Source organism: Pagrus major, chromosome 11 (genome assembly GCF_040436345.1).
Source record: "Pagrus major chromosome 11, Pma_NU_1.0".
NCBI classification, from domain to species: Eukaryota; Metazoa; Chordata; class Actinopteri; order Spariformes; family Sparidae; genus Pagrus; species Pagrus major.
This window is the reverse complement of record NC_133225.1, coordinates 9,127,286-9,150,836: the sequence shown is the minus strand read 5'-3', so window position 1 is coordinate 9,150,836 and position 23,551 is coordinate 9,127,286. Positions and strand designations below refer to the sequence as shown.

The following is a 23,551-nucleotide window of genomic DNA, read 5'->3' as shown; positions in this document are numbered from 1 at the left end:
ATACAAAAACCAAGGAACAAAAATGACATGTTGGGGTGTTACAAAGACTTATGTGCTGGACTTTTTCTTGTCCGGGGAGAGATGACTTCCTGAAATCTTGTCGTCACTGTGACTCACGACCAAGTTACACTGCTCATACTGCACGAAACTAGACACACTGCATAGATACAGCATACATACACACACACACACACAAACATAGGGGAATTATCCTAATCAGAAAACATTTTCAATTATCAAAACCATGAAATCATTACACATTCAATCATTTGCTCTCAACGCGGGCGTGCCTGTTGGATGGTGCTTCAAAGTAAAGTCTCCACACGCATGCATGGCAGCACGTGGGAACACTTTCCTTATTACATCTTGACTGGAAATATATGGAAAAGCAGATAAAGAAACGCCGCTGTGATGACGATCATCCCTGTATAGTTTACTAATGACTAAATCAACCAACTCAAGTGGCTACGTCATTTTTGACGTATATTTCTTTTGTTTTACTGCTTCCTTTTCTGTATAGGCGACTCCTTAGAATAACAGCCCTTTCTTTTGAAAATATGAATCCTTTATGATGGAGAGGAGATGGTGGGATGTAGAAATGTGTTGACCACATCCTCCAATACCATGCATCACAACTGGATTAACCCATTGACTTATACTTTGTGTGGAGGCCTGACTTCAAATCATTAGCAATTCTTGCATCTGTATTTTCCATCCACCCGGTCTTAAAACCACTAATACACACTCGCATACAGAATTTAATAAGTTTCCACACCCAAAGTATATTGCTGCAGTATGTTCTGGTTTTGCATCACTTCCCAAACAGAATAATATAAGAAAGGTTTACCTATGATTACTATGTTACCTTCTCTTCTATGTGTAAGTGCCTCTTGGCACTCACATGCAGCTTTCAGAAAACAACCCCAAAACCATTTAATAGACCTGATTTGAGAGCCTTTGGGAAGGGAGCTGAATTTATGCCCCAGGGCCCTGGAAAAAGGCAGAGATGGAAGGATCAGTTTAACAGTAAATAATGTTACAGTATGAATAATGAGCTCCCTCTGTGCCGGGGCCTCAACCGGACTAATGACAGAGACCTGTTTTAGATTAGGTCTTGCACAAACACACATGCGTACATGTGCACGACCCAAAACACACAAATCCACGTACACTCAGGAGGGAGGTCCTGTCAGTTTGGATAATCCCTTGCCCATGGCAAAAAAGAGCTCTGGGTTCTGCTCTGGGACAGCTAATATAAAGGAGGAAACAAAGGAGGCAGAGGGCATCACACACATCTTTAGTTGCACATTAACCCTTTCCTTTGAATTGTCAAGTATGTCTCATCTGTTCCCCTCTGCTGGTCTCACTCTTCCTGGGAGTTTTTTCTACTTCTGATATGGTTGAAACTCAGACCTCGTTCAGCAGTGGATCAGTTTTTCCAGAGTTATACAATATTTGTTACATCCACTGTGCATCAATTCAAGTCCCTTTCATGGTGCAGGTCTGCCATCTGCTGTCAGTAGTAGGTTCAATTTAAGCAAATAGTCAAGGAATGATATGCACATCATGGTTTATTTACAGAAAAAATCCAGTTTTCAGTGTCTCAGGATGAACGTCATACACAATAATTCATTCCTATCAAATATCTTTCTTTTCAGTGTGCACACTTGCTGTGACATTTTTACAAACAGATCTATGAGCATGCTTCATCGTTTAAGTATCTTAATGTGACAAAGGTGTCGTTATATCCTCCAGTGGTATAAATATCTGTCAATCTTCTGCGTTTCTTTTTGTTTGGTAGTAAATTAGTATATTCTGATTCCACCATTCAGTTAGGATATGCTGGTAATTAGCAAGTGAGTCTGTAAAAGAACGGGGGTATACAACCACACACACTCATGGCTGCACAACTGCTGCCAAAATCAGTGATACAGGAGTTAAATCTAAGCCAAGCACTGCAGTACTAATTCATGTGCCTTCAGCTGCTTCCTCCGTGGTTGTTTCTTGGTGTCTAAGTGGCTCTGACTGTTTGTTGTTTCAGTCTCAGTTCACATCCTCCCCGCAGCTCCTGGCCCTGCTGGCAGGGGGAGAGGAAGGCAAGGCCGAGTTGGGTTAAAGAAGGTGAGAAGGCACCACAACCGATCGTCTGCCTCTTATTTCCCCTCATCGCTTCTCCAATTTTTTGAATCTGGCCTCTGTAAAAGATAATTAAAGACAAGGACTTGATCACTCTGTAACTTCAAATGCAACATAATCAGATAATGTGTGGCTGTCTCCGAAAGCTGCAATGTAGAAAAACTGAAGTGGGGAACCGTCTGTGGTGTCAGAGCACCATCTGCTGGTGGACTTCATGATGCTGCGCAATATGACCTGACAGAGGCAGCTGTACTATCATTAGTCTGTGCCCCACATACAAGACGAAATAGACTTTAAAAGCTCGGCATTAAGAAACTCTGATACAGAAGGTGGCGACATGCAACTTTCAAGGTGGTTTGCGACCCGCCCATGAACAAGAAGGCTGAATCCAAATGTCGCCATACATGTGATGTGTTCACCGTCATCCCCTGAAGTCTGTGGGACATTAAGACAGCAGCTGATGGACAGACCTAAAGACTACAATAATAACATGCATTTGATTACCACTCTACTGCCTATGTGCCTATATTTCTTTAGCATGATGTGGTTGATTATTTCTGGCTTTCATGATTCAAGAAATATATTACATGCACCTTTCTGTAGACTTACTGTCTTACCTAGTTTCTTGGAGTATGCGTCCAGTTTGTAAGCAGCCTGTTCGAGTGAAGACACTTGCTCCTCAATCTGATTTATCTGGTCCAAGTAGGGCTGTAGGCTAGCATCTGAAGCAAACACACATACCAGTCAGATGTCCACACTGTAGTGCTATAAATACTGTATGAACTAGAAACACAGAAAAGATATAACGACGCGGGTTTTCTTTGCAGATTAACGTATCACACTCACACTTGTTGTTGAGATCCTGCAGGTTACGGCTGATGTTGATGCTGATGTCCTTCATCTCCATGTACTTCAGGCTGGTGAGCTTGTTCATGTTCTCCAGCAGCCGGTAATCCTCACAAGTCGCTGAACGTGTAAAGTGAATATGCACGAGAGAAACAGAGAGGTTAAACATGAAAAGCAGCAAATCACTGCTCTGGCTAAGAATACAGGTGCAGATAATGTGAGAAAAGGATGAAGAGTGCTATATTTAAAAAAAAAAAAAAGACCTGTCAGTTCTCCTTGCAGGAAGACGGACATCTTATCAAACATATCGGTGCACAGCTCATTGATATCAGGCTCTGCAGGCTCCACAGCCTCCTCTGCTGTCTCCACACCACCATCACCTGAACACAAGCAGGATCAATACAACATGAAACACAGCTGGACAATCCAGCTGTAACACTAAATGTTTCCACAATTAAAAAAAAACAGTTAAGTATTGGAAAAAAAATACAGAAGTAAGGTGAAAAACAACGCTGCGAAACAAAACTAGAAAAAGCATAAATTGGTTCATGAGTGCTACGTTAGCATTAGCTAGCTACGGAAGCTGCAAGGAGCCATCTCTCACTGTTTGTACTGGGCTTTTTGGGGACGGGCACCGCCGGGCTTTCGGCCACAACCTCCGCGTGCCCTTCTCCCTGACCGGGGGCGCTCACGACGGGGTTCAGAGCCGCCAAGTGGGCCGCCGGAGCCCTGGAGATGCTGTCCATCGCTGCGGCGTCGTCGCCAGTCGCAGCCATTTTGTTCCTGTTTTGACTTTCTCCTTTGTCACATGAGCTGAGTGCTCACGTGACGTCCGCCCGCCACCACGACCACCACCCCTACTCGCGCGCACTGCCACGCCCTTATGTTGAGTGAGTGTGAGGATTTTAAATGGATGATTACAGTCAGATGTTATTTAAAAACAACTTTTTATTAAATGTGTGTATATACCAAACTATTACAGCAGCTCTTCAGTTAACTGATTGATAATTGTGTGTTTATAGTTTGATTTTTGATGACCCACCTGTTTACACGTGGATCAACAATGGCTGCTTAAAAATAGTAATTAATTGTACATTAGAAAATTAGAAGTGGAAAAGTGCACTTGTTCCAAGGAAAAGGGCTTGATTGGCATTGGTCTAATGCATGTAGGTGGTATGGAGGCTGCAGTGTGCCAGCAGAATAATTACAGACTGTTTATGCAGTCTCAAAGTAAAATAAAAAAATCACTTAACTATGTGTTTTACAGGGGCTTTTGAATATAATTTTGATGTTCCAGTAATGTATCAGTTGTAAGACAGTCTGTAATTTACTGCTGTGACGGTAATGTGCCTCCTAAAAATACACAACAGTAGGAACACAGATTGGTCTGTCCTGTCCTTTTTTTAAATGCTGGTGGTACAAAATGGATGAATGACTCCAGATATGGTAATGGAAGTTACCTTTTAGTGGTATCATGCAAGAAAAGTTGCATCTAAAGCTGACATGGCATTTGTGAGCGATGATATATCAACACTATTTAAAATGTACAGTCTTTTGTCCGATAAAACTCAACAAAATGTGTGTTCTGAGTTAAAGTATATGCATTAAGTTACTTTATTGTCTATGATCTAATGATAGGCTGTTTCCCAACTTTAGTTCTGATCATCATGGATCCTACATTGGACCCCAAAACTACATTTTTGTTCCTACGAGAGGTCAACCCTCTTCTCATGCTTTAGGTTTATGTTTTGTTCCCCAATAAAAATAAGGAAATCGTACTCATGATACAATACACAACAATGTTAATTCCCTAAAGTTGATTGTTTGGTTACATCATTTCTGAGACGAGTAACTGTGCATTTATCACTTTTATTCATTACACCATCATCATTGTTCGAAGCAAATTTCTGCCGGGGACATTAAAAACATTTCTTCATAAATTATGAGATGATCACAGTTTGGTCACAATCTCAGTTTTTCACTTTTTTAAAAAACAAAAAAAGTTTGGTTTTCTATTTATTTATTTCTTCCTGGCAACAATGGGCTTCCGTAGATAATTGACAGACCCGACAGTACAAAAGTTAATCAGTAATTAATCCCTAGAAATCATTAAATGTCTAGGAATGTTCATCGCGCGCGCTCCCGCGAGCAGCATGCAGTTCTCGGGCAGACAGAAGTCGCCATAACACCTGTGTCGGCGCTGTTGTGGGGGGAAGCCAGATCGTGACAGGCTAGCAGCAGTCGACTGTAAACATGGCGGCGTGCACAGCTACAGGGCTGTGCCGGACACCCCGTTACTATTAGCCTGCGAGACGGAGACACCCCGAAAATGGAGACCGAAGAGGAGCAGCACATCACCACGCTCCTCTGCATGGGTTTCCCGGATCCCGACGTGATCCGGAAAGCGCTCCGGCTGGCGAAGAACGACATCAACGAGGCAGTGGCGCTCCTGACGAACGAAAGCCCCGGACTCGGGTACGGATACGAGCCGATGGAGAGCGGGCCTTCGCCCGGCTTGGGCTCGAGTGGAGACGGGGAGAACAGCGGGCGCACCGGGACGGGAGGATTCGACCCCCCGCCCGCGTACCACGATGTCGTGGATAGCGAGGTAAGAAACAAGCCGAGCATCCACTGAGGGAGCCAGCGAGGTGAACACATTGTAAGCTACCGGGGGAGAGAGAGAGGGAGAGAGAGTGGGCTCGCCCATTTAACTAGCTAAACTTAGCGGCTTCATGCTACATGCACCGAGCCCAACGTGAGCTGTCAGAGCAGGGGGGCTGAAATACTCTCCTCTCCTGCGGGACTGTGCGTGTCGCCGGCTCACAGTGACCCGAGAATAGTCTGCTAACACGAAGCTAAGCTGCTGAAATCATGGAGCAGAAAAGGCTAATTTAAACTTACAAGCTAACCCAGCTAGCTAACGATAGCAGCTGGCTAGCTAACGGTGGTTGAGAGTTGAACGCGCCAGTGACTGGACAAGGTGTGCGCGGGGGCATCACTGTGGGGGGGGGATGCAATCGTGTATTTAATCAGGGGGGTGCTCTGGTAGTGGGTTAGCGGTTCTGACTGCTAGCAAGCCGACACCAGGCTGGATCCAGTCGGTCTGCTCTGCTCTGCTCTGCAGAGGTTAGCCAGAGTTAGCTGGCTGGCTGGTGGGATGACAGCGTCAACCAGCTCCTGCCGAGATTGCAGTCCACCCGAACCGGACTCAGAAGAGGTTTCGCAATGTCCTTGACATACGTGGCCATTTCGATCATTCTTTTGTCCACATTTCCAGCTATAAAAAAAACAGTTTTTATGTCTTCATGTGTGTAATTCATCGCAGAGCATGCGAGGAAGGCCCCGTGGCATTTGATGCTGTAAGGCTTTGACACCGACTCTCCGACAGCCACATGACAGTTGTCATTAATTTACCTGCAGGTCTTATCATTTCGTCCTAGTTTCCTGTAACTGTAAACTGCATTAACCACCTGTACATGCAGCACAAGTCATGGCAGGATTGCTTTGACTGACACTTCGAGGCTGATTGACTTCAGCAACTTGACCTCAAACCTGTTGCTCTCCTAGATCCTCTGAAGTCGTGCAGTGATCAATGCTTTCTGAGAAAGCCACAGATCATTTGATCTGTAAGATTGTGTATCCAGGCTTTTCAACCACTTGTTGTTTTTCATTTGATGGCAGTGCTGTCTGAGCTTCTGTGATTATGGGTCAGCTGAATAAGTACACATCTCTGCTCACGTCTCAGCATCTACAGGCCATTCACTTCACATCTTCCTGCTCCTCTAACCTCCTCACTCTTGTAGATGTAGGCTGTTACAGTGAGTGTAGTATAAATGACAAATGACACTTACAGCATGCAGAAAATAGCACACACCTGCAGGTCACTGTAAATAATAAGCCTATTTTTTTTCTAAATGTGCCAATAATTCAGCTCAAAGGGACTCGTTCTCTCAGGTCACTGAATCTCTAACAGCTGCCAACATTATCTTCCCTACATGTGCCAACATACAGTATGTGACACATGCCAAAGAAGTGTAATTTGAACCTATATTTCCATCTGCCCCAACTTGTCCGATGCATGATCGATGCATGCTTGAGTAGTTTTTGCTCTGTCTGCACACGTATATAACAGCGGCATTAACAACTGTCGGTCCCGACACGAGCAGTCAACGGAATAAACCCACAAAGATGAAAAGTGCTTTATTTGCTTTCTGTTCTTCCTCTGTCTGCTGTGTTTGTGCTTAAGAGGCATGTCATAGGTCTTTGGCCTCATGTTATGCTCCTAAATATAGCCCCGCAGTCTCCCTGACACACACAAACACATTGCAGTTTTTTGCAGGGGGTCCCAGGAGGGTTGTGGGGTGCATAGTAACAGAGTGGGGCTGAGTTACCTCATCGTCCTGCACAACCAAACACATGCATACTGTGCCTTTGAGACCTGAAACATTGCCCCCACAAGGGCTTGAAACGCTTGAGTGCTGTGCTGTTTGTAGGAGGATCTGTATGTTGTAATCAGATTTTGATACCCAGATTTTCAGTTAGTTCTGGAAATCCTGCCAGCAGTGAAATGTCTCTTCTAGTCTTTGAACCTAGTGCTTTCTAAGCCCGGTGTTAGCTTAGCCTCTCTCTCCCTCTCTCCCCCTCTCTCTCTCTCGCTTTCCTTCCTCTCATCCATCTGTCTGTCATTTCTAATTTTCTTCGAAAGGGAAGGGATGAAATATGATGCTTCTCTGCTTTCTGCTTCCCTTCCCTCCATCCTGTTCTCCTCTTCTTCATGTCCAGTCCATCACGTCATATGTATCGATATGCTGAGCAGTAAAACATGCACTAGACACAGTCATATCGATGTATTCAAAATGGTAAGACTTGATCGAGGTATTTATACTTTGCAGCGCCCGCTAACAAAGTGGACAAATGAGCTGTAGGCTAATAGTTTTGGTCATTTACAATGTAGTGAGAGCTGATTCCCAGGGCTCAGTCGTAGGTGAAGATACTTTTTCACAAGGCGGCGGGCCAAACCTCCATAGAGAGCAACGCTTCGTTTAATGTTTCACATAAATACGATGCAAACATCAGTGGGTTTCAAATATGACGTACCTTAGTGTTGCTTTGTGTGTCGGTGTGTTCCACTGAGCTTTCAGAGGAGGGAGTTCTGCAGATTAATCATAAATATTCACATAACTTCATGAATATGTAAACAACTTTATGATGTAAATAATTCAATAATCATTTGTCTGCTTTTGCTTTCACCACACGGACTCACAGACTTTACTGCCGCTAGCAATGAGACTGTGCCTACGCTAGGCGTTTTGAACCGTACATGCAGGAGGTAAAACGTTGACTTTTAACTTGCATTTCATCTGTTTAGATATGACTGCAGAAAAAAAAAAATCGTAGCATCACCCTGCTAACGTGACAGTGTCATGTCACGTTAGCAGGATTTTCATCACATTTGACTTTAGCTCTCACACCCTGTCTTACACGTCACAACCCTTTCGCTTGGTGAAACATTTGAAAACCTGTCTGGACTTGTTCGGAGAGCTTCTTCGAGGAAAGAGATGGACAAAAAGATGAAGAGATGAAGGGCAGATCGCTGAGGAGAGGACACACTTTCCTAATGCCGGCTGCTATCGCTCTTCTCCCAGAGGGAGGAAACGAATCGAGCATCATCCTGTCTGACTTTCACATTGCCTGAGGACATTTGGATTATCCTTGCACAGAGGACAGTTGTGTCACAAAACAATGGTCGAAGCGGGGACCAGCTGTGTGAGATTTTGTCAGCCATTGTATTAGGTTGTAATTTAGTCATTTATGTGTGTTTTACAGAGGAGCAATGATGAGAATGGGAACTGCTCCGGGGGCAGCATGGAGTTTCCCACCACCAACTTGTACGAGCTGGAGAGTCGAGTCTTCACAGACCACTGGTCGATACCTTACAAGAGGGAGGAGTCCCTGGGCAAGTGTCTTATCGCGTCCACCTGCCTCGCCCGGCACGGTAAGTCCATGTTTGTGTGGGATGACTTTTTTTTTTTTTCCTGCTTTAAACTAAATGCTCTCAATCTGCGTAATTGTGTAGGCGGCATGTTTTCTTTGGACCGTTGGGTGTTTTTCACATGTTGTTATTTTGGACACTTATATCACATGGCTCAATCTGTGTCTCTGATGTCACAGCCAATTTTTGTCCATGTTTAGACATTGGATGAATTTGTGAATCCAACGTGTCCCTCTCTGCCAGGTCTCGCTGATGCTGATGAGAACTGCAAGCGGTTCATGGACCGCTGCATGCCGGAGGCCTTTAAAAAGGTGAGCAGTGAAGACCCAGAGATTTAAGTGACTGCGTAGCACTTGATTAGTTAACATACTCCGTGCCAACTTTCCTCCTTTGTGTCTGTTTCGTTCATTGTCACCAGTTGCTGACCAGCAGTGCCGTGCACAAATGGGGCACAGAGATTCACGAGGGGATCTACAACATGCTCATGCTGCTGGTGGAGCTGGTTGCAGAGAGAGTCAAGCAGGACCCCGTACCTGTAAACCTGATGGGAGTCCTGACTATGGTGCGTTTTCTTTCTGCGTCACTGTTTATATTTGTCCGTTGTTTTTGAAATCTTTCTTCAAATATATTTTAACTTTGAAGTAAATAAATTACCCTTGAAATGGCTGAAATCGATAAGTGGGAAACCTATAATTAATGCCAAGGACACATTGCCTGCGTTAGCAGCACTTTCCCAGCGGAGCCTCTTACTTTCCCTTCCAGCTTCTCGCCTATTTCTTCTGCATTGCAAGCAGATCTCAGAAAAAGTAGAGTCTGAAGATGATCTTTTATAGTCATATGCACATCATAGCAGTGTGTCACTACAGTCTCAATGTCTATATCTGTATAATATGTCACAGACACGAAAAAAATATATAAAAGGCAAAATCCTTATAGAAAGATATGGCTGGCAGTGACTGCGCTACAGAAGCGAGGCTGTCTGTGTGGACACGCGTGCAAGCACAAGCAGTTCAGTGATGCAGCCACATTGCTCATGCTGGCAATGTGTTCCAGGCGCAACGAATCTCCAAGTAACGGTAGCCAAGTTTAAATTAAACTGTTCAATCAGTCAATATTACATGGCGGATGATCAGTTATGATAATTGCTTTGAATGTGCACTCTTATTGCAATGGTTAAATCTTTGATTATCAACGGTGACGATAACGCATGCTCTGAATCAACAGATAGCATAGTTTGCTTACAATACTTGAGTAAAAGTATAGATATTGTGTTAAAAGTTTGCAAAGTAACTAGTAACCAAAGTTATCAAATGAATGTAGTGGAGTGAAAATACAATATTTGCCTCTAAAATGTAGTGGAGTAAAGTGAAAGTACCTCAAACAAGTACAGTACTTGACCAGATGTACCTAGTTACATTACATGTCTTTAAGTTAATCTACATCTGTGTATAATTGGTGAATCTGTACATTTGTATGCAAGTATTTGTCTACTTTTAACAGGAAATGCTTGTTCTGCTTTTTAGAAACCAGGCACATGACATGACAGTGTCTAAATATGTCAGGAGTAATGTACATATTTATGTTCTTTGTCTTTGATCTTGTGTTCAGGCCTTCAACCCTGACAATGAGTACCATTTTAAAAACCGCATGAAGGCCTGTCAGAGGAACTGGGCTGAAGTTTTTGGAGAAGAGGCCAACATGTTTGCTGTCTCCCCTAGCAACACGTATCAAAAAGTAAGGAAACCCCTGTTTGTCTGGATTTTTCCTGCACTGTTTCTTTTGTAAGGATGTAATGTGTGCTCGTTAAATCCAGATGCACTCGGAAGTATGTAAAGCTGTGCCTGTACTGATATACACACTTCCTTATTAGCCTTTGTTTACGGTTCATAGCTGTGTGAAGAGGCAGCCAACGAGTTCTTCATCCCCGCTGTTGTGTAACCGAGCCACGGGGATCAGCAGAACATGCGTGACTGACACACAACAGCTGTCAGAAAACTTAATATGCTTGTGTGTGTTGCAGTGACATTGTTGAATACATCCAGTTAAAACATAATCATCTCTTTCAGGAGCCTCATGGTTGGCTGGTTGATTTAGTGAATCGAGTGAGTAACGAGCAGTCGTCCTTTTTTATATTATCTCCATATACAGGTGACGAAGTTGTTTCAGAGTTTTGCCTCATCTGTCCCCTCTCTTCTTCTTTTTTTGTCAAGTTTGGAGAGTTGGGAGGATTCACTGCCATCCAGACTAAGCTCAACACTGATGAAATCGAGATCGCTGTAAGCAGAACCGTCCTTCCTTTCATCTTTTCGCCTTCCTTACAAATGTTCTGACGTAGCACCAGAGTGATGAAATAGCTGATGGATGAAGAGGGGCGCTGTAGACAGCCTATACAGGCAAAAGGTCACCATGTTTACCCCCACGGCTCTCAGCTGCAGGGTGCTGAATGTCCCTCTCTTCTCCCCCTCTCACTAATACTCACTTACACACAAACACACTCTCTCATCCTCCCGCTGTGTGATGGTTGAAATGCTCTGTTGTGTTATGTGTTCTGAGGCATCCTTGTACTGATGCTTCCTTCTGGGAACCTGGCCGGAACCACAGCAGTGCATAGCCATTGATTCGCACACATGCATGCACGCTCCCTCTAGCCATTAGCATATTAATAAGGCAGGGACTGGTTTGCGGACCACTGTTGCGCTCTTCAGTGGCAGTGGGAGCGCAGCAGAGTGTGTAAGCCGTCAGATACCTAGCGTACTCCAAGCACAAGAGAGACTGAAAGTGAAAGGAGGAAAGATAATGGAGGAGTGCTCTTTCCTTTACTGACTCCCAGGGGTGACTCATTCATTTGTCTGCTTTGAGCAGGAAGTCAAGTGCAAAGGGGGGGAATTCAGTGAGTGAATGGAGGAGGAAGGTGGAGGAGCCCAGAAGCAGAGATGGAAGATAGCCAGAGAAAAAGAGACAGGAACACGGGAACCATTCATTAAGCTCCTGTGATTTAGCACTGAATGACAAATGACAGCTGGGCTTCGGGATTGGAAAACTCAGCCTCACATCTGTTTACGATCACTCCCGTTCACTCTCATGCAGCAGTGAAAACACAGTATCAGTTTGACCTCTCGCCTAAATGCTTGAATATGAGAGGAGTGGTTGGATGCCATTGTTGTGTCTGTTTGCTTTAAGAAGCCACCAAAAGTGACACATCTCTGAGTGTCACAAGAGAGATTTTGTTGACACACCTACAGAGGACTATTCTCATGTTAGTCATACTCATCTTGTACTGATAAGCTGATTTCTGTTGTGGTTTGTATCATGGCTGAGTTCCTCTGTTTCTTTGTGGTCGCCTGCACAGAGTGTGTCAGCTCTGGTCCAGCCTCTTGGAGTTGGTGCAGAATACCTGAACTCCAGCCTCGTACAGGTAAACCTTCCTGTATACACACACACACATGCATACACAGTAGATGATCGTATACTGACCTTAATCTGGTCATTTGTATGCCCTTTTTTTCTCTTAGTTCAACTGCTTCTACTGTGCATGTGTATGTTTACACTGTCTCTATTTCTCCTTGTAATGTAACTCACGTCTGGTCAACTTGTTTACTGTCTAACTTTGTTCCAGTGTTGAAATGATCACTTGTGTTTGTTTACATGACCCTTGTGCTTCCTTCTGATTTCTATGCTGTTTTCATTTGCTGTATCTTCTTACTGTTTTGCTGCTGCATCAGCCATTTTTTCCCCACAGGGACTAACCCATTCTCATATTGTTCTTCCCAGCCAATGCTTGATCCAGTCATCCATAAGATGATCAAGTATGTACAGAACCTGGAGGAAAAAGACCTTAAAGACAAGGTAACGTTTTATATTTGTCACCCTCTTTGTGATTTTTGCTTTAGAGTAAAGGCAGCTTGTTTTTACATTGGGGTTGGGAAGCCAGTGAGGGATCTTGTCCTTGTTGCTGCACTAGTGTAAGGGCACTTTCTCAGATGGATTTGAATACTGTGAATCCTACATTGTGCAAAAAAAGACGTGGGCGCAGTTTATTTACAAGAGGGATTTAAATTGGATTTGATTAGTAATTGCAACGAGCTGTGGAGAACTCTTGGGTCCGCCACACCTGTATTTTTAGATTAGGAGATTAACAAGGAAGAAATAATAGCACAATCAGCTCTTTTGAAAATGTAAACAAAGTAGGGCTGCGCAGTAAATCGCAAAATAATCAAAGTTGAAGAACTTGTGTATGTTGATTGTGACCTAACGAAGATGTTTTAACTTAGTTGTTCCTCATTTGCCTTTTAATCGTAGCGTCTGGTCAGCATCCCAGACCTGCTGTCGGCCATCAAGCTGCTGTGTATGAGGTTCCAGAGGGAGCTGGTTACTGTGGTGGATGACCTGCGGCTGGACACGCTGCTGCGCATGCTCAAAACCCCTCACTTCTCCACCAAGATGAACTCCCTCAAAGAGGTAAGCTCTTACAGGATCTGAACTGTCGAGTCTGACTAGACAAAATAACCTTTGCTTTGTTTTTTAATCAGTTTTTGTTCTCATGTTAAAGCGGTTTTGTTTATTTTTTTTCTCCCAAGGTGACAAAGTTAATAGAGGAGAGTACAGTGTCTAAGACAGTGAAAAATGCCATTGACACGGATAAACTTCTGGACTGGCTGGTGGAGAACTCAGTCCTATCAATAGCATTGGAGGGTAAGAAAATAAACCACTTCCTGCCACAAACAGATAAAAAACGAAGCATGCCACAAAGTGCTTTGCAAAACACTCAAACAAAACAGAAATGATGAGGTTTTAGCCCGAGGTTGACTGTATTCTCGGTGCTTATTAGATATTTCTGTGTTCCAGGAAACATTGACCAGGCTCAGTACTGTGAGAGAATTAAAGGAATCATTGAGTTACTGGGAAGTAAACTGTCGCTGGACGAACTCTCCAAGATCTGGAAGATACAGGTCAGCACCAGAGCACACATCACAGCAGCAACAACACAGTCACGTCTGCGTTATTTATTACACTGTCATTAAGCGTGTAATTGCGAAACTGAACTGTTTCCATATTTTCTATACATTGAAGTCAGCACGTATTTCTGAGAGTGTGACAAATGCCTCTTGTGTGGACGTTTCAGGCGGGCCAGTCATCAACTGTGATAGAAAACATTCATACAATCATTGCTGCTGCTGCTGTGAAGTTCAGCTTCGATCAACTCACCCACCTCTTTGTCCTCATACAGAAGGTCAGTGCTGTCCCTGTGACATTTCGGGAATAAATTGTCTTCATGAAAACTGACCTGGAAGTCTGTGTGTGGTATTAATAATAATGTTTTTGCACGTTGTTTAGAGCTGGGAGGTTGAGAGTGACCGTGTGAGGCAGAAGCTGCTCAGTCTGATCGGGAGGATCGGCAGGGAGGCTCGCTCTGAAACTACAGCTGGAAAGGTGTGTTGGCATATCAGTCATAAAACAAGTATGCTAGGTTTCATTATCACAGTGAAGTCTGAATCATCTTGTGTGTGTGTGTTTGTGTGTGTGTCTGTTTAGGTGCTCGAGGTGCTGTGGGAGTTGGCTCACCTCCCCACCCTGCCCACCAGTCTAGTTCAGCAGGCGTTGGAGGAGCATCTGGGGATTCTGAGCGATGCCTACGCTGTCAAGGAAACCGTCAAACGCAGTTACATCATTAAGTGTATTGAGGACATTAAGAAGGTGAGACAGACATGCTCCAGATGCTCAGTGGTGTCTCTGTGGTTGTCAAGGCTGGTGTTAATTGCAGTTTAAACTGCAGTTTAGTGGCTCTAAGAGTGAATATACTTACTGTGTTTACTTTAGAATAACAAGGCTGTTCCTTGCTCAACATGTTTAAAGGAAACACCACACTGGGCCCCTACATTTTTCTCCCTGCTTTGACAGTTTTGTTCTAAAGTTAGCATGTCCTTGTCACTGCTGCATATTACCCTTCAACTTTTGTTTGTCCGCATCTCTTCCATCTGAGTGTGTCCCGGTCTGTCATCCAGGGTAACCGAGATGGGACCAAATAACGTGTGTCTATCATGAGTTCATTATTAATTTCAAAGCTTTATTTGAAAGTCAAGGCAAAGGTCTGATGTTTTTCTCTTGGTTGATCAGCCCCTCAGACCGTGCCAGAAACACTTGGCCAGTGTCACCCAATAACTCCCCTTGTACTCCCTCCTTTCTCCTTCCTCCTGTTCCACTGCCTCAATATCTCCTTGAGTCAACTGACGGATTATCAATAATCCCTTCATATTAATGTTTGCATAAAAAGAGCATCTGTCAGAACATTTAGACATGGAAACTACACATCTTATGATTAAACCAGTCAATTCTTTAGAGGATAACCTTTCACTTTTATTGATTAAGGTTGTCTTTAAACCCCCCAGCCACCTGCCCGCTCATTAAGCATTCATAAACAGTACATGAACATTCAATAAATGGTTTATAACACACTATAATGTAGTTGTAAGTCAGGATAAGTGTTTATAAATGTATTAGTCAAGAGCTATAATTCATCCTGTGCGGAGGCTGATGTATAAACATATGAGTGACAATATACTAAAACACAGTTGTAGCAATCTAAAATATGTCTACATTGGAAAACTTACAGTACATTCTTCTTTATCTGGAGCATCAGAAACTTGTCTTGGACACTTCATATGTTCACCCGCCATAGGCTCCACCATACTCCTATATGCTGTAGCCAACTTTGTCCCTACGGCTGCTCCTCCCTTCATTTATGACAAACCAATCTTTGCTGTTTGACATTAATTGTATTACTACCAGTGCGCGCAGGGTGGGAGAGTCGCCACAGGCTCCAGATTGAAAAACTCTGGTATACAGCGGCTATAATTGGTATCATATGCATCATACAACCGAGCAATCATTAATGTTTTCTATGCTTTTCTAACTTTGAAATGTACCTCCCAGCCTGACAAAAACTCACTTGTTACCGATGCGTACAGATGTCCCACCTCAAATAAAATGTATGTTTCTAGACTCACACTCAGGAGGACAGTAAAGGCAGCGACACCCAAAGCTCATTTCTTACGGGCACTTGGGGCAAGAAGAAAGCTAACTCTTTGGCCAAAGTAAGAGAAGAAGCCAGTATAACTTATAACTCCACTGATTGATCTGTGTCCAATCTCGCTGCTTCACACCTGCCAGCCAATCGTGGAGGAGGGCTTGACCACAAAGGGGTTTCATTGGTCACAGGTTGATAATTTCACACTTGATTGTAACGTGAGGTAGTTTAACCAGGTGTTTGTTAATCTTCTGCTTGCCTCACTAAGAGGGCTTTGGCACTGACTAATGATTACACAGCGGTGTTGGTCTTGTCCTGGGTGAGAGTGATTTTAGCTGCTGGATGAGTGGTCAGCTTTGGTGGAAGTGCTCGCACATTTACTCATGCAAGGAGGGATCGAATCAGAGCCTTGGGTATATAAAGAAGAACATGTTTGATATTTGCTTTTGGCTTTAAAAACAATCGTAAGTTAACACATTTAAACTGGAGCACATTTTACTATCCCTGGCTCTGATTTTCTTTCTCACGTTCACACAGCTACAATAATAGAGAGCCTGTGATGACAAAATCTGATTAACTAAAACCATCACAGACCTCTGATTTTGTAGCATTTGTTTGGGAGTTTGTTCTGCCTTAGTGGATATCATTTTCCAATGTATCTGTGTGTGTGTGTCTCCACAGGCCTCTCAGCAGAGCAGTCCACAGGCAGTGTGGGTTGTTCCTGCTCTCCGTCAGCTGCACGAGATCACCCGTTCTTTCATCAAGCAGACCTATCAGAAACAAGACAAGGTAACACAAACACGCACGCAAGTAAACAAACAGATCGATAGCAATCCATCATACGGACAGTACAGTGTTGCTACATTAACCTTTCCCTGCCTCCCCGCAGAGCATCATCCAGGACTTGAAGAAGAACTTTGAGATCGTCAAGCTGATCACAGGATCCCTAGTTTGCTGCCATCGACTGGCTGTGACCGCCGGGGGGAATAACGGCCTCTCGGGCTCGACTCTGGTGGACGGACGATACACCTACCAGGAGGTTTGTCTTTGTCAGAGTTTCACTCAAGTTAGATTTAATTATCAGGAGTCAGGACTATATTTATTTTGTTTTTTATTTCCCTTCTCTGTCATGCAATTTTATTCATCATCTTTACTGTTGATGACTGCCATCGCAGTTAATAGTTTTACATTACCAGCAATGTCACTTGAGGCGTAATTTTATCTGAGCTGGGAGTAGGTTTTACACAGCACACAAGAAGTTATTAAACTTGTGCAGCACATTGTTATACAGCATGTTGACAGTGTCTGAATTTTCTGTTTAGTATCTGGACAGCCACCTGCGCTTCCTGGCCTTCTTCCTCCAGGAGGCCAGCCTCTACCTGGTCTGGAACAGGGCCAAGGAGCTCTGGGAGTGCCTGGTGTCGGGGCCGGATGTCTGTGAACTTGACCGTGAGGTATGAAAACCGTACTGCTAATGATTCTCGTGTCCTTGGTTTGTTTGTGTGTGTGATTACAATCACCTTACTCTGGATGATTGCTCAGGAGGAACAAAGGCACTACAAACATTTGACATTCACACCAGGCTGTTATATCTGTTAGAACAGTGCCCAAGGCAGGTACAAGTACATACTGTACATTAGGATGAGTTGCTTAAACCATGTAATTCCATGCTGTTCCACGATGCCCTTTGTTACCTGGTGTTTCAAGTGTTTGTTGTACATCTTTTTCAAAATATCTGCAGCAAAGCTCTTAAGCCACACATAGACACAAGATTAGATAGTCACTGGGTCTGTGGGTAATTTTGTTGGGAGCAAAACTGTTAATCTGACTGACTGAATTTGTTTAACTGACCTTGGTCACGTTTATATCTTAACCAAAAGTACTGCACCAGCTGCTCCTTGTTAACCAAAACAAAATAGGCAGCGGTATGGTATGGTGCAGTTAACGTGGTATGTTTTCAATGTGTGCAGATGTGTTTTGAGTGGTTCACCAAAGGACAGCATGACCTCGAGAGTGATGTTCAGCAGCAGCTCTTCAAGGAGAAGATCCTTAAACTGGAGCCTTATGAGATCACCATGAATGGTGAGAGACTCTGCGGGGAGATGCGCTGTTAACAGCATCACCACCTGTCAGGATTAGCTCGTGAATAAGAATGTGATACAACATGTTTTCTGTGTCTCTCAGGTTTCAATCTGTTTAAGACCTTCTTTGAGAATGTTAATCTATGTGACCATCGCCTCAAACGCCAGGGAACTCAGCTGGTTAGTCCTTACTCACGTGTTTCTCTGCATTGTTTTTTTTTTGGTGTGTCACTGAGACCTGACATTTATATTGAACGTATTATGTTGCCTGATTTTAGTGCGTGGAACGCCTTGACCTGGCAGGGATGGATTTTATCTGGCGCATCGCCATGGAAACCCCTGATGAAGAGATAGCCAATGAAGCAATTCAGCTCATCATTACATATAGCTACACTAACCTCAATCCCAAGATGAAGAAGGTCAGTATACCAGTATACCTCTGGCCCAGTCCTCAAGCAGTCTGCCTTCATTTGTGGAGTATGTGTTGCAAATGGTGTCATTATGAAACAGGAGTACAAGTGTCCCTTTTTTATAACTTGAAATCACAAATATTAATGACTTCTCTTCCGTACAGGATTCAGTGTCTTTGCACAAGAAGTTCATCGCTGATTGTTACAAGCGATTGGAGGTAAGTGGTGGAATATGTTACCGTGAGGAGAGATTGTGCCGTTTCAAAGAAATCAACTCCTGAAAGGTCATTTTTTGTTTCTCAGGCAGCCAGCTCGGCCCTGGGTGGGCCTACTTTAACACATGCTGTTACTAGGGCAACCAAGATGCTGACGGCCACTGCCATGCCGACCGTGGCCACATCTGTACAATCTCCATCCAGGTACAGAGGGGGGTTTGGGTAAGAACATAGTTACTTAACCTATTAAAACGTGTTTGTTTTGAAGTGTTCCTTCTCCGACGTCTTACTAACCAGTAGTGATAGAGAGTAAAGGTTATCTGTCTATCTTCTTTCAATCCACTAATCAACTAATTGTTGGCGCTCTAGTATAAAACACACAAGTAAAACCACTTTTTTTCAGACTGGTTGTACTTTCTTTTTTTGTGTTCATCTCTAGATCAACTAAGCTGGTGATAATCGAAAGACTGCTGCTATTGGCTGAACGCTATGTCATCACTATAGAGGTAGGCATCGTCTTCTTCACCTTTTTAAAGTAATTTATGGGAAACAATCACAAGAAGAGAGTTTTCATTGTTTGTGTGTGTCTCTGTAGGATATGTACTCAGTTCCACGCACTATTCTACCTCATGGGGCTTCGTACAATGGACACCCTGTTACTCTTCACATCACCTATGAGTCAACCAAAGACACTTTCACCTTAGAGGTACTGTAAGTCCTTTCCTAGTGTCGTGTAGAGGTAATTCTACAGAGGAAATAACCCTGCTCTGTGTGTGTGTTTGTGTGTCCTGCAGACCCACAGTAATGAGACAATAGGAAGCATCCGGTGGAAGATCTCTGAGCACTTGAGCTGTCCAGTGGATAATGTCCAGATCTTTGCCAACGACAGTGTGGTGAGTCTTGATGTTAATCTGTCAGTGACGGGGACTTGTGCTCCTCTTTTGTTTTAAAAACAGAATTGTACCTTTCGTTCCCTCATCAAAGTATTTTGCCCCTCTCCCAATCATGTGTTTCCCCTGAAGCCAGTACACATTACAAACTGCGAATCAGTGCACAAAAAAAATCAGTCAGGGCCGGGCGCCACCTCCTCTTTGTTGGTGGCTTGGTTCGCCGCATCCATTGTGCGGCAGGGGAAACACAGCCTCGAACAACCTCAATCCCTGTTTTTCTCTCACGCCGTCCCTTCACTGCTCCTCCACCGTGTGTTAGTTGACCATGAATCGGGACCAGAAGCTGCTGTCCCAGCTCGGCTTCAACGATGAGCAGAGCCTGACTGTGAAGAGCTCGGGCACAGGCACTCCCTCTGGCAGCTCCGAGTCCTCGGCCTCCGCCTCCAGCAGTTCCAGCTCGGCTGTCTTCAACTCGGCCTACGCCTTGGAGCAGGTAACAGCTGAGAAATATGACTTTACACTTACGCAGCTGTTGACACACTCCAGCTTTGATCAGATCTGACGGGCTGTGTTCATGTTTTTCCGTCTCCAGGAGAAGTCCCTGCCAGGTGTGGTGATGGCATTGGTGTGTAATGTGTTTGAGATGCTTTACCAGCTGGCTAACTTAGACGAGTCCAGGTAAGTACATCTTATTGACAGCAACAGAGAAAGAACTGTATATTATTAAGATACACAGTTCATATACATGCTACACAGCCCTTGTGTTGACAAAAATACTTCATAATACGTTTTCAACTGGTTAAGGTCAACTGTGACACGTTTTCTTTTTCTTTGTCATCTCCAGGATCACGCTTCGTGTGAGGAAGCTGCTGCTGCTCATTCCAACAGATCCAGAGGTGCAGGATGCTCTCGACAACTTTGTTCCCAAAGAATCCAGCGTGTGGAGCCACCAGGTACATCAGACTGCCAAGGCTGAATGTTAAAGCTCTCAGTTCTCTACCTTTATGTTGTAATAAGTCTCTCCTCTCCTGCATCTATTTTTTTCTATACTCTCTTTGTGTCTTTTTTCTGCAGAAGACACTGTTCCAGGGGACGGGCTCTCGTTCTCCATCCATGGCCTCAAAGCAGCAGCACCAGCCCAGTGCAGCGTCCATCTTGGAGTCCCTCTTCAGATCCTCGGCCCCAGGCATGTCCACCTTCAGAGTGCTGTACAACCTGGAGGTACGTCCACGTGCACATCATCATCCAATATTTAACACCTATTCTCAAACTTGAAACTTGACGACTTTGACATCTGCTTTCTTCCTTCGTCTCTCTCTGCGCGTTAGGTTTTAAGTTCAAAGCTCATGCCCACATCGGATGATGAAATGGCCAAAACCAGCAGCAAGTCCTTCTGTGAGAACTTCCTTAAAGCAGGAGGCCTCAGGTAACAGAGAGAACAAACCTGTTGAAGAAAGGAGGCTTAACTGTCTGCTGTTTGCTTCAACTTGTCAAGTTGCATCACATACTGGAGCACATTAAGTGTATCCTTTTATACAAAACGGTTCACAGTTTGTCCTGACTGTTGTCTTTCTCTGTGTTTCCTCTGCAGTCTGGTGGTGAATGTCATGCAGAGAGACTCCATCCCATCAGAGGTCGACTATGAGACCAGACAAGGAGTCTACTCAATCTGTCTCCAGTTGGCCAGGTGCACAATGCCTCTCTCAAACACACACACACACACACACACACAGACACACACACTCTGGGCTCCGTACCATGTTAGACTTCATACTCAATCGGTTCTTTTTCTTTCTTTTTTCCAGGTTTCTTCTGGTTGGCCAGAGCATGCCTGCAGCGCTGGATGATGACGTCATCAGGGATGGCGACTCGCTGTCATCTCGTCCTTTTCGAAACGCAGGACGGACCGGGCGGCAGCTGTCTCTGTGTGGGACTCCAGAGAAGTCCTCCTACAGGCAGATGTCTCTGTCTGAGCGCTCCTCCATCAGAGTCGAGGAGATCATACCTGCTGCTCGTGTTGCTATTCAGGTAATCAGAACAAACTTTCCCTTCCTGTATCGAGCTGAACAAATATAGCGTTCATTCAGCACATAGATTGATCTTGTGATTTATTTTCTCTGTCTCTTTCTAGACCATGGAGGTGGGTGACTTCACCTCTACTGTGGCCTGTTTCATGCGTCTGACCTGGGCAGCTGCAGCGGGCCGACTTGATCTGGTTGGCAGCCCACAGCCAATCAGAGAGACCCACAGCTCCGTTTTGGCGCCGGGAGTCCGCACTAGAGTCAGCAGCACAGGTAAAACAGAAAATTCACTTTCGTTTCATACAGGTGCATTCCTATTGTCCACAAGGTGCTTAAGCTGAGAACTGTTAGCAGTCAGTAGGTGTGGTAACTATCCTGTTCAACTTCATTCCTGATTCGTGCCATTTGTTGTCAACAGCTCATGATCAAAGCATTTCCATTGCCACAAACAAAAGCGAAAAGAAATGAAAGACAAATGTCTTGTGTTTGTTTGCAGGAAGTAACTGCAGCTCCAGCAGCGAGGGCGAGACGACGCCAACAGCGCTGCATGCAGGAATATGTGTCCGACAGCAGAGTGTGTCTATCAAAGATACCATCATCGCCCGCGAGGCTCTGTCACTGCTGGTTACCTGTCTGCAGCTACGCTGTCAGCAGCTATGTAAGACTCATGCAGGAGGACGAACACAATACAAACATGATGATTACTGTATATTTTTATTAGTCTGGCATGATGTAATAGATTAAGTTTTTCAGTATGTAGGTTGCATAACTGCAGTTTTTTCCAGACCTTCATGATCCATTAGAGTATTTTTATGCACATTTTGAAACACAGCTAATGAAACTAAACCCCCTTTTTTTCTTTCGTTTCTCTCTCAGGTTCTTTTTACAACCTTCCCGCCGTCAATGATTTCATCATCGATATTCTGCTGGGATCTCCCAGCGGAGAGGTAAACAACACCTTTTTTTTTGTTTTGTTTAATAGACTGCACCAAAGAAATGTATCCCAAACATGGCAGAGTGTGTTTATTCTTGTGGTCTCCGTCCCGTCCTCTTACAGATCCGCCGTGTAGCTTGTGATCAGCTCTACACACTGAGCCAGTCGGACACTTCGGCCTTCCCTGACATCCAGAAACCCAACTTGTTCCTCCTCCAAGTAGTTCTCACTGCTCAGCTGCCACTATGGAGTCCAACGTCTGTCATGAGAGGGGTCAACCAGAGGTAATTTAGCATGAAACACTCCAGATATACATGACTGAAGCTTTAGTAGGCACTCTTGTGTTGATGTTGCTTTTTCTTCTCAGGTTGTTGTCTCAATGCACTGAGTACTTTGACCTGAGATGTCAGCTTCTGGATGACCTAACAAGTAAGCAGATAAATTCCCTTTTCAGTCACCTTGCTCAATACTTGGATATAAATTGATGTAATAGAGAAGTTATAGCCTTTTGTTTCAGCCATTAAAGCTCAGTGTTTCCCTCCACCTTATATTCTCTTCCCTCCTCCTTCAGCTTCAGAGATGGAGGTGATAAAAGTGAGCGCAGCCACCATGCTTGAGGACGAGATCTCTTGGCTCGACAACTTTGAGCCCAGTTGGAGCTCTGAGATGGAGACCAGCGAGGCAGACAACATCCTCCTGGCAGGACACCTCCGCCTCATCAAGACCTTGCTGTCACTGTGTGGCAGTGAGAAGGAACATCTCGGTGAGCACAAGCAAAGAACCATGCACACATGACTGAAACCGATAGACACCTTTTTGAAGGCTGTTAAGTTGAGAACAATAATATGTAATGTGACGATGTGTAACTCTTGTCTTCAGGTCCGTCTCTGATCCAGCAGCTGTTGGATGACTTCCTGTTTCGAGCCTCGCGCATCATCATCAACAGTTCAAACCCCACACCCTCCCCAGCCCCCAGCCATGACTTCCACCCCAAGTACGGCA

General features: G+C 44.3%; 2 protein-coding genes across 4 annotated transcripts in view; one reads left to right on the top strand and one right to left on the bottom strand.

Moving 5' to 3' along the window:
* Window positions 1-1,553: 1,553 nt before the first annotated feature.
* On the bottom strand, window positions 1,554-3,824 carry bloc1s2 (biogenesis of lysosomal organelles complex-1, subunit 2). The gene is made up of 5 exons (XM_073476461.1): window positions 3,587-3,824; window positions 3,246-3,362; window positions 2,983-3,102; window positions 2,754-2,858; window positions 1,554-2,195 (listed from the first exon to the last, which is right to left on the bottom strand). Exons 1-5 carry the CDS (start codon window positions 3,756-3,758, stop codon window positions 2,164-2,166), a joined length of 546 nt encoding a protein of 181 aa, XP_073332562.1. The 5' UTR covers window positions 3,759-3,824; the 3' UTR covers window positions 1,554-2,163.
* A 1,374-nt stretch (window positions 3,825-5,198) lies between these two features.
* Window positions 5,199-23,551, top strand: part of usp24 (ubiquitin specific peptidase 24) — a 30,783-nt gene continuing 12,430 nt past the window's right edge. The window contains exons 1-41 of one of the 3 annotated variants that reach the window (XM_073475893.1): window positions 5,199-5,590; window positions 8,809-8,977; window positions 9,218-9,285; window positions 9,393-9,536; window positions 10,583-10,708; window positions 11,041-11,076; window positions 11,185-11,250; window positions 12,324-12,389; window positions 12,746-12,820; window positions 13,274-13,432; window positions 13,552-13,666; window positions 13,820-13,923; window positions 14,097-14,204; window positions 14,309-14,404; window positions 14,507-14,668; window positions 15,973-16,065; window positions 16,680-16,787; window positions 16,888-17,037; window positions 17,321-17,452; window positions 17,969-18,080; window positions 18,183-18,259; window positions 18,358-18,498; window positions 18,654-18,707; window positions 18,793-18,908; window positions 19,144-19,210; window positions 19,300-19,410; window positions 19,499-19,597; window positions 19,914-20,087; window positions 20,187-20,272; window positions 20,439-20,547; window positions 20,669-20,815; window positions 20,923-21,020; window positions 21,186-21,281; window positions 21,400-21,622; window positions 21,726-21,888; window positions 22,112-22,273; window positions 22,492-22,562; window positions 22,673-22,833; window positions 22,917-22,978; window positions 23,121-23,312; window positions 23,429-23,543. In XM_073475893.1, coding sequence (XP_073331994.1) covers window positions 5,312-5,590; window positions 8,809-8,977; window positions 9,218-9,285; window positions 9,393-9,536; window positions 10,583-10,708; window positions 11,041-11,076; window positions 11,185-11,250; window positions 12,324-12,389; window positions 12,746-12,820; window positions 13,274-13,432; window positions 13,552-13,666; window positions 13,820-13,923; window positions 14,097-14,204; window positions 14,309-14,404; window positions 14,507-14,668; window positions 15,973-16,065; window positions 16,680-16,787; window positions 16,888-17,037; window positions 17,321-17,452; window positions 17,969-18,080; window positions 18,183-18,259; window positions 18,358-18,498; window positions 18,654-18,707; window positions 18,793-18,908; window positions 19,144-19,210; window positions 19,300-19,410; window positions 19,499-19,597; window positions 19,914-20,087; window positions 20,187-20,272; window positions 20,439-20,547; window positions 20,669-20,815; window positions 20,923-21,020; window positions 21,186-21,281; window positions 21,400-21,622; window positions 21,726-21,888; window positions 22,112-22,273; window positions 22,492-22,562; window positions 22,673-22,833; window positions 22,917-22,978; window positions 23,121-23,312; window positions 23,429-23,543 — 4,892 coding nt within the window. In that variant the 5' untranslated portion in view covers window positions 5,199-5,311. Of the gene's footprint in view, window positions 5,591-8,808; window positions 8,978-9,217; window positions 9,286-9,392; window positions 9,537-10,582; window positions 10,709-11,040; window positions 11,077-11,184; window positions 11,251-12,323; window positions 12,390-12,745; window positions 12,821-13,273; window positions 13,433-13,551; window positions 13,667-13,819; window positions 13,924-14,096; window positions 14,205-14,308; window positions 14,405-14,506; window positions 14,669-15,972; window positions 16,066-16,679; window positions 16,788-16,887; window positions 17,038-17,320; window positions 17,453-17,968; window positions 18,081-18,182; window positions 18,260-18,357; window positions 18,499-18,653; window positions 18,708-18,792; window positions 18,927-19,143; window positions 19,211-19,299; window positions 19,411-19,498; window positions 19,598-19,913; window positions 20,088-20,186; window positions 20,273-20,438; window positions 20,548-20,668; window positions 20,816-20,922; window positions 21,021-21,185; window positions 21,282-21,399; window positions 21,623-21,725; window positions 21,889-22,111; window positions 22,274-22,491; window positions 22,563-22,672; window positions 22,834-22,916; window positions 22,979-23,120; window positions 23,313-23,428; window positions 23,544-23,551 lie in introns of all 3 variants that reach the window. The other 2 variants (XM_073475892.1, XM_073475894.1) reach the window with 2 other exon arrangements.

Bases quoted from the DNA above. Each gene is read 5' to 3' on its own strand.
- bloc1s2 (XM_073476461.1), bottom strand. From the start codon at position 3,758: ATGGCTGCGACTGGCGACGACGCCGCAGCGATGGACAGCATCTCCAGG. The intron at 2,859-2,982 runs GTGAGTGTGATA...TGTTTGCTTCAG, and splicing joins GCAGGATCTCAACAACAAGT to ATGCTAGCCTACAGCCCTAC. The intron at 2,196-2,753 runs GTAAGACAGTAA...TATCTTTTACAG, and splicing joins CGCATACTCCAAGAAACTAG to AGGCCAGATTCAAAAAATTG.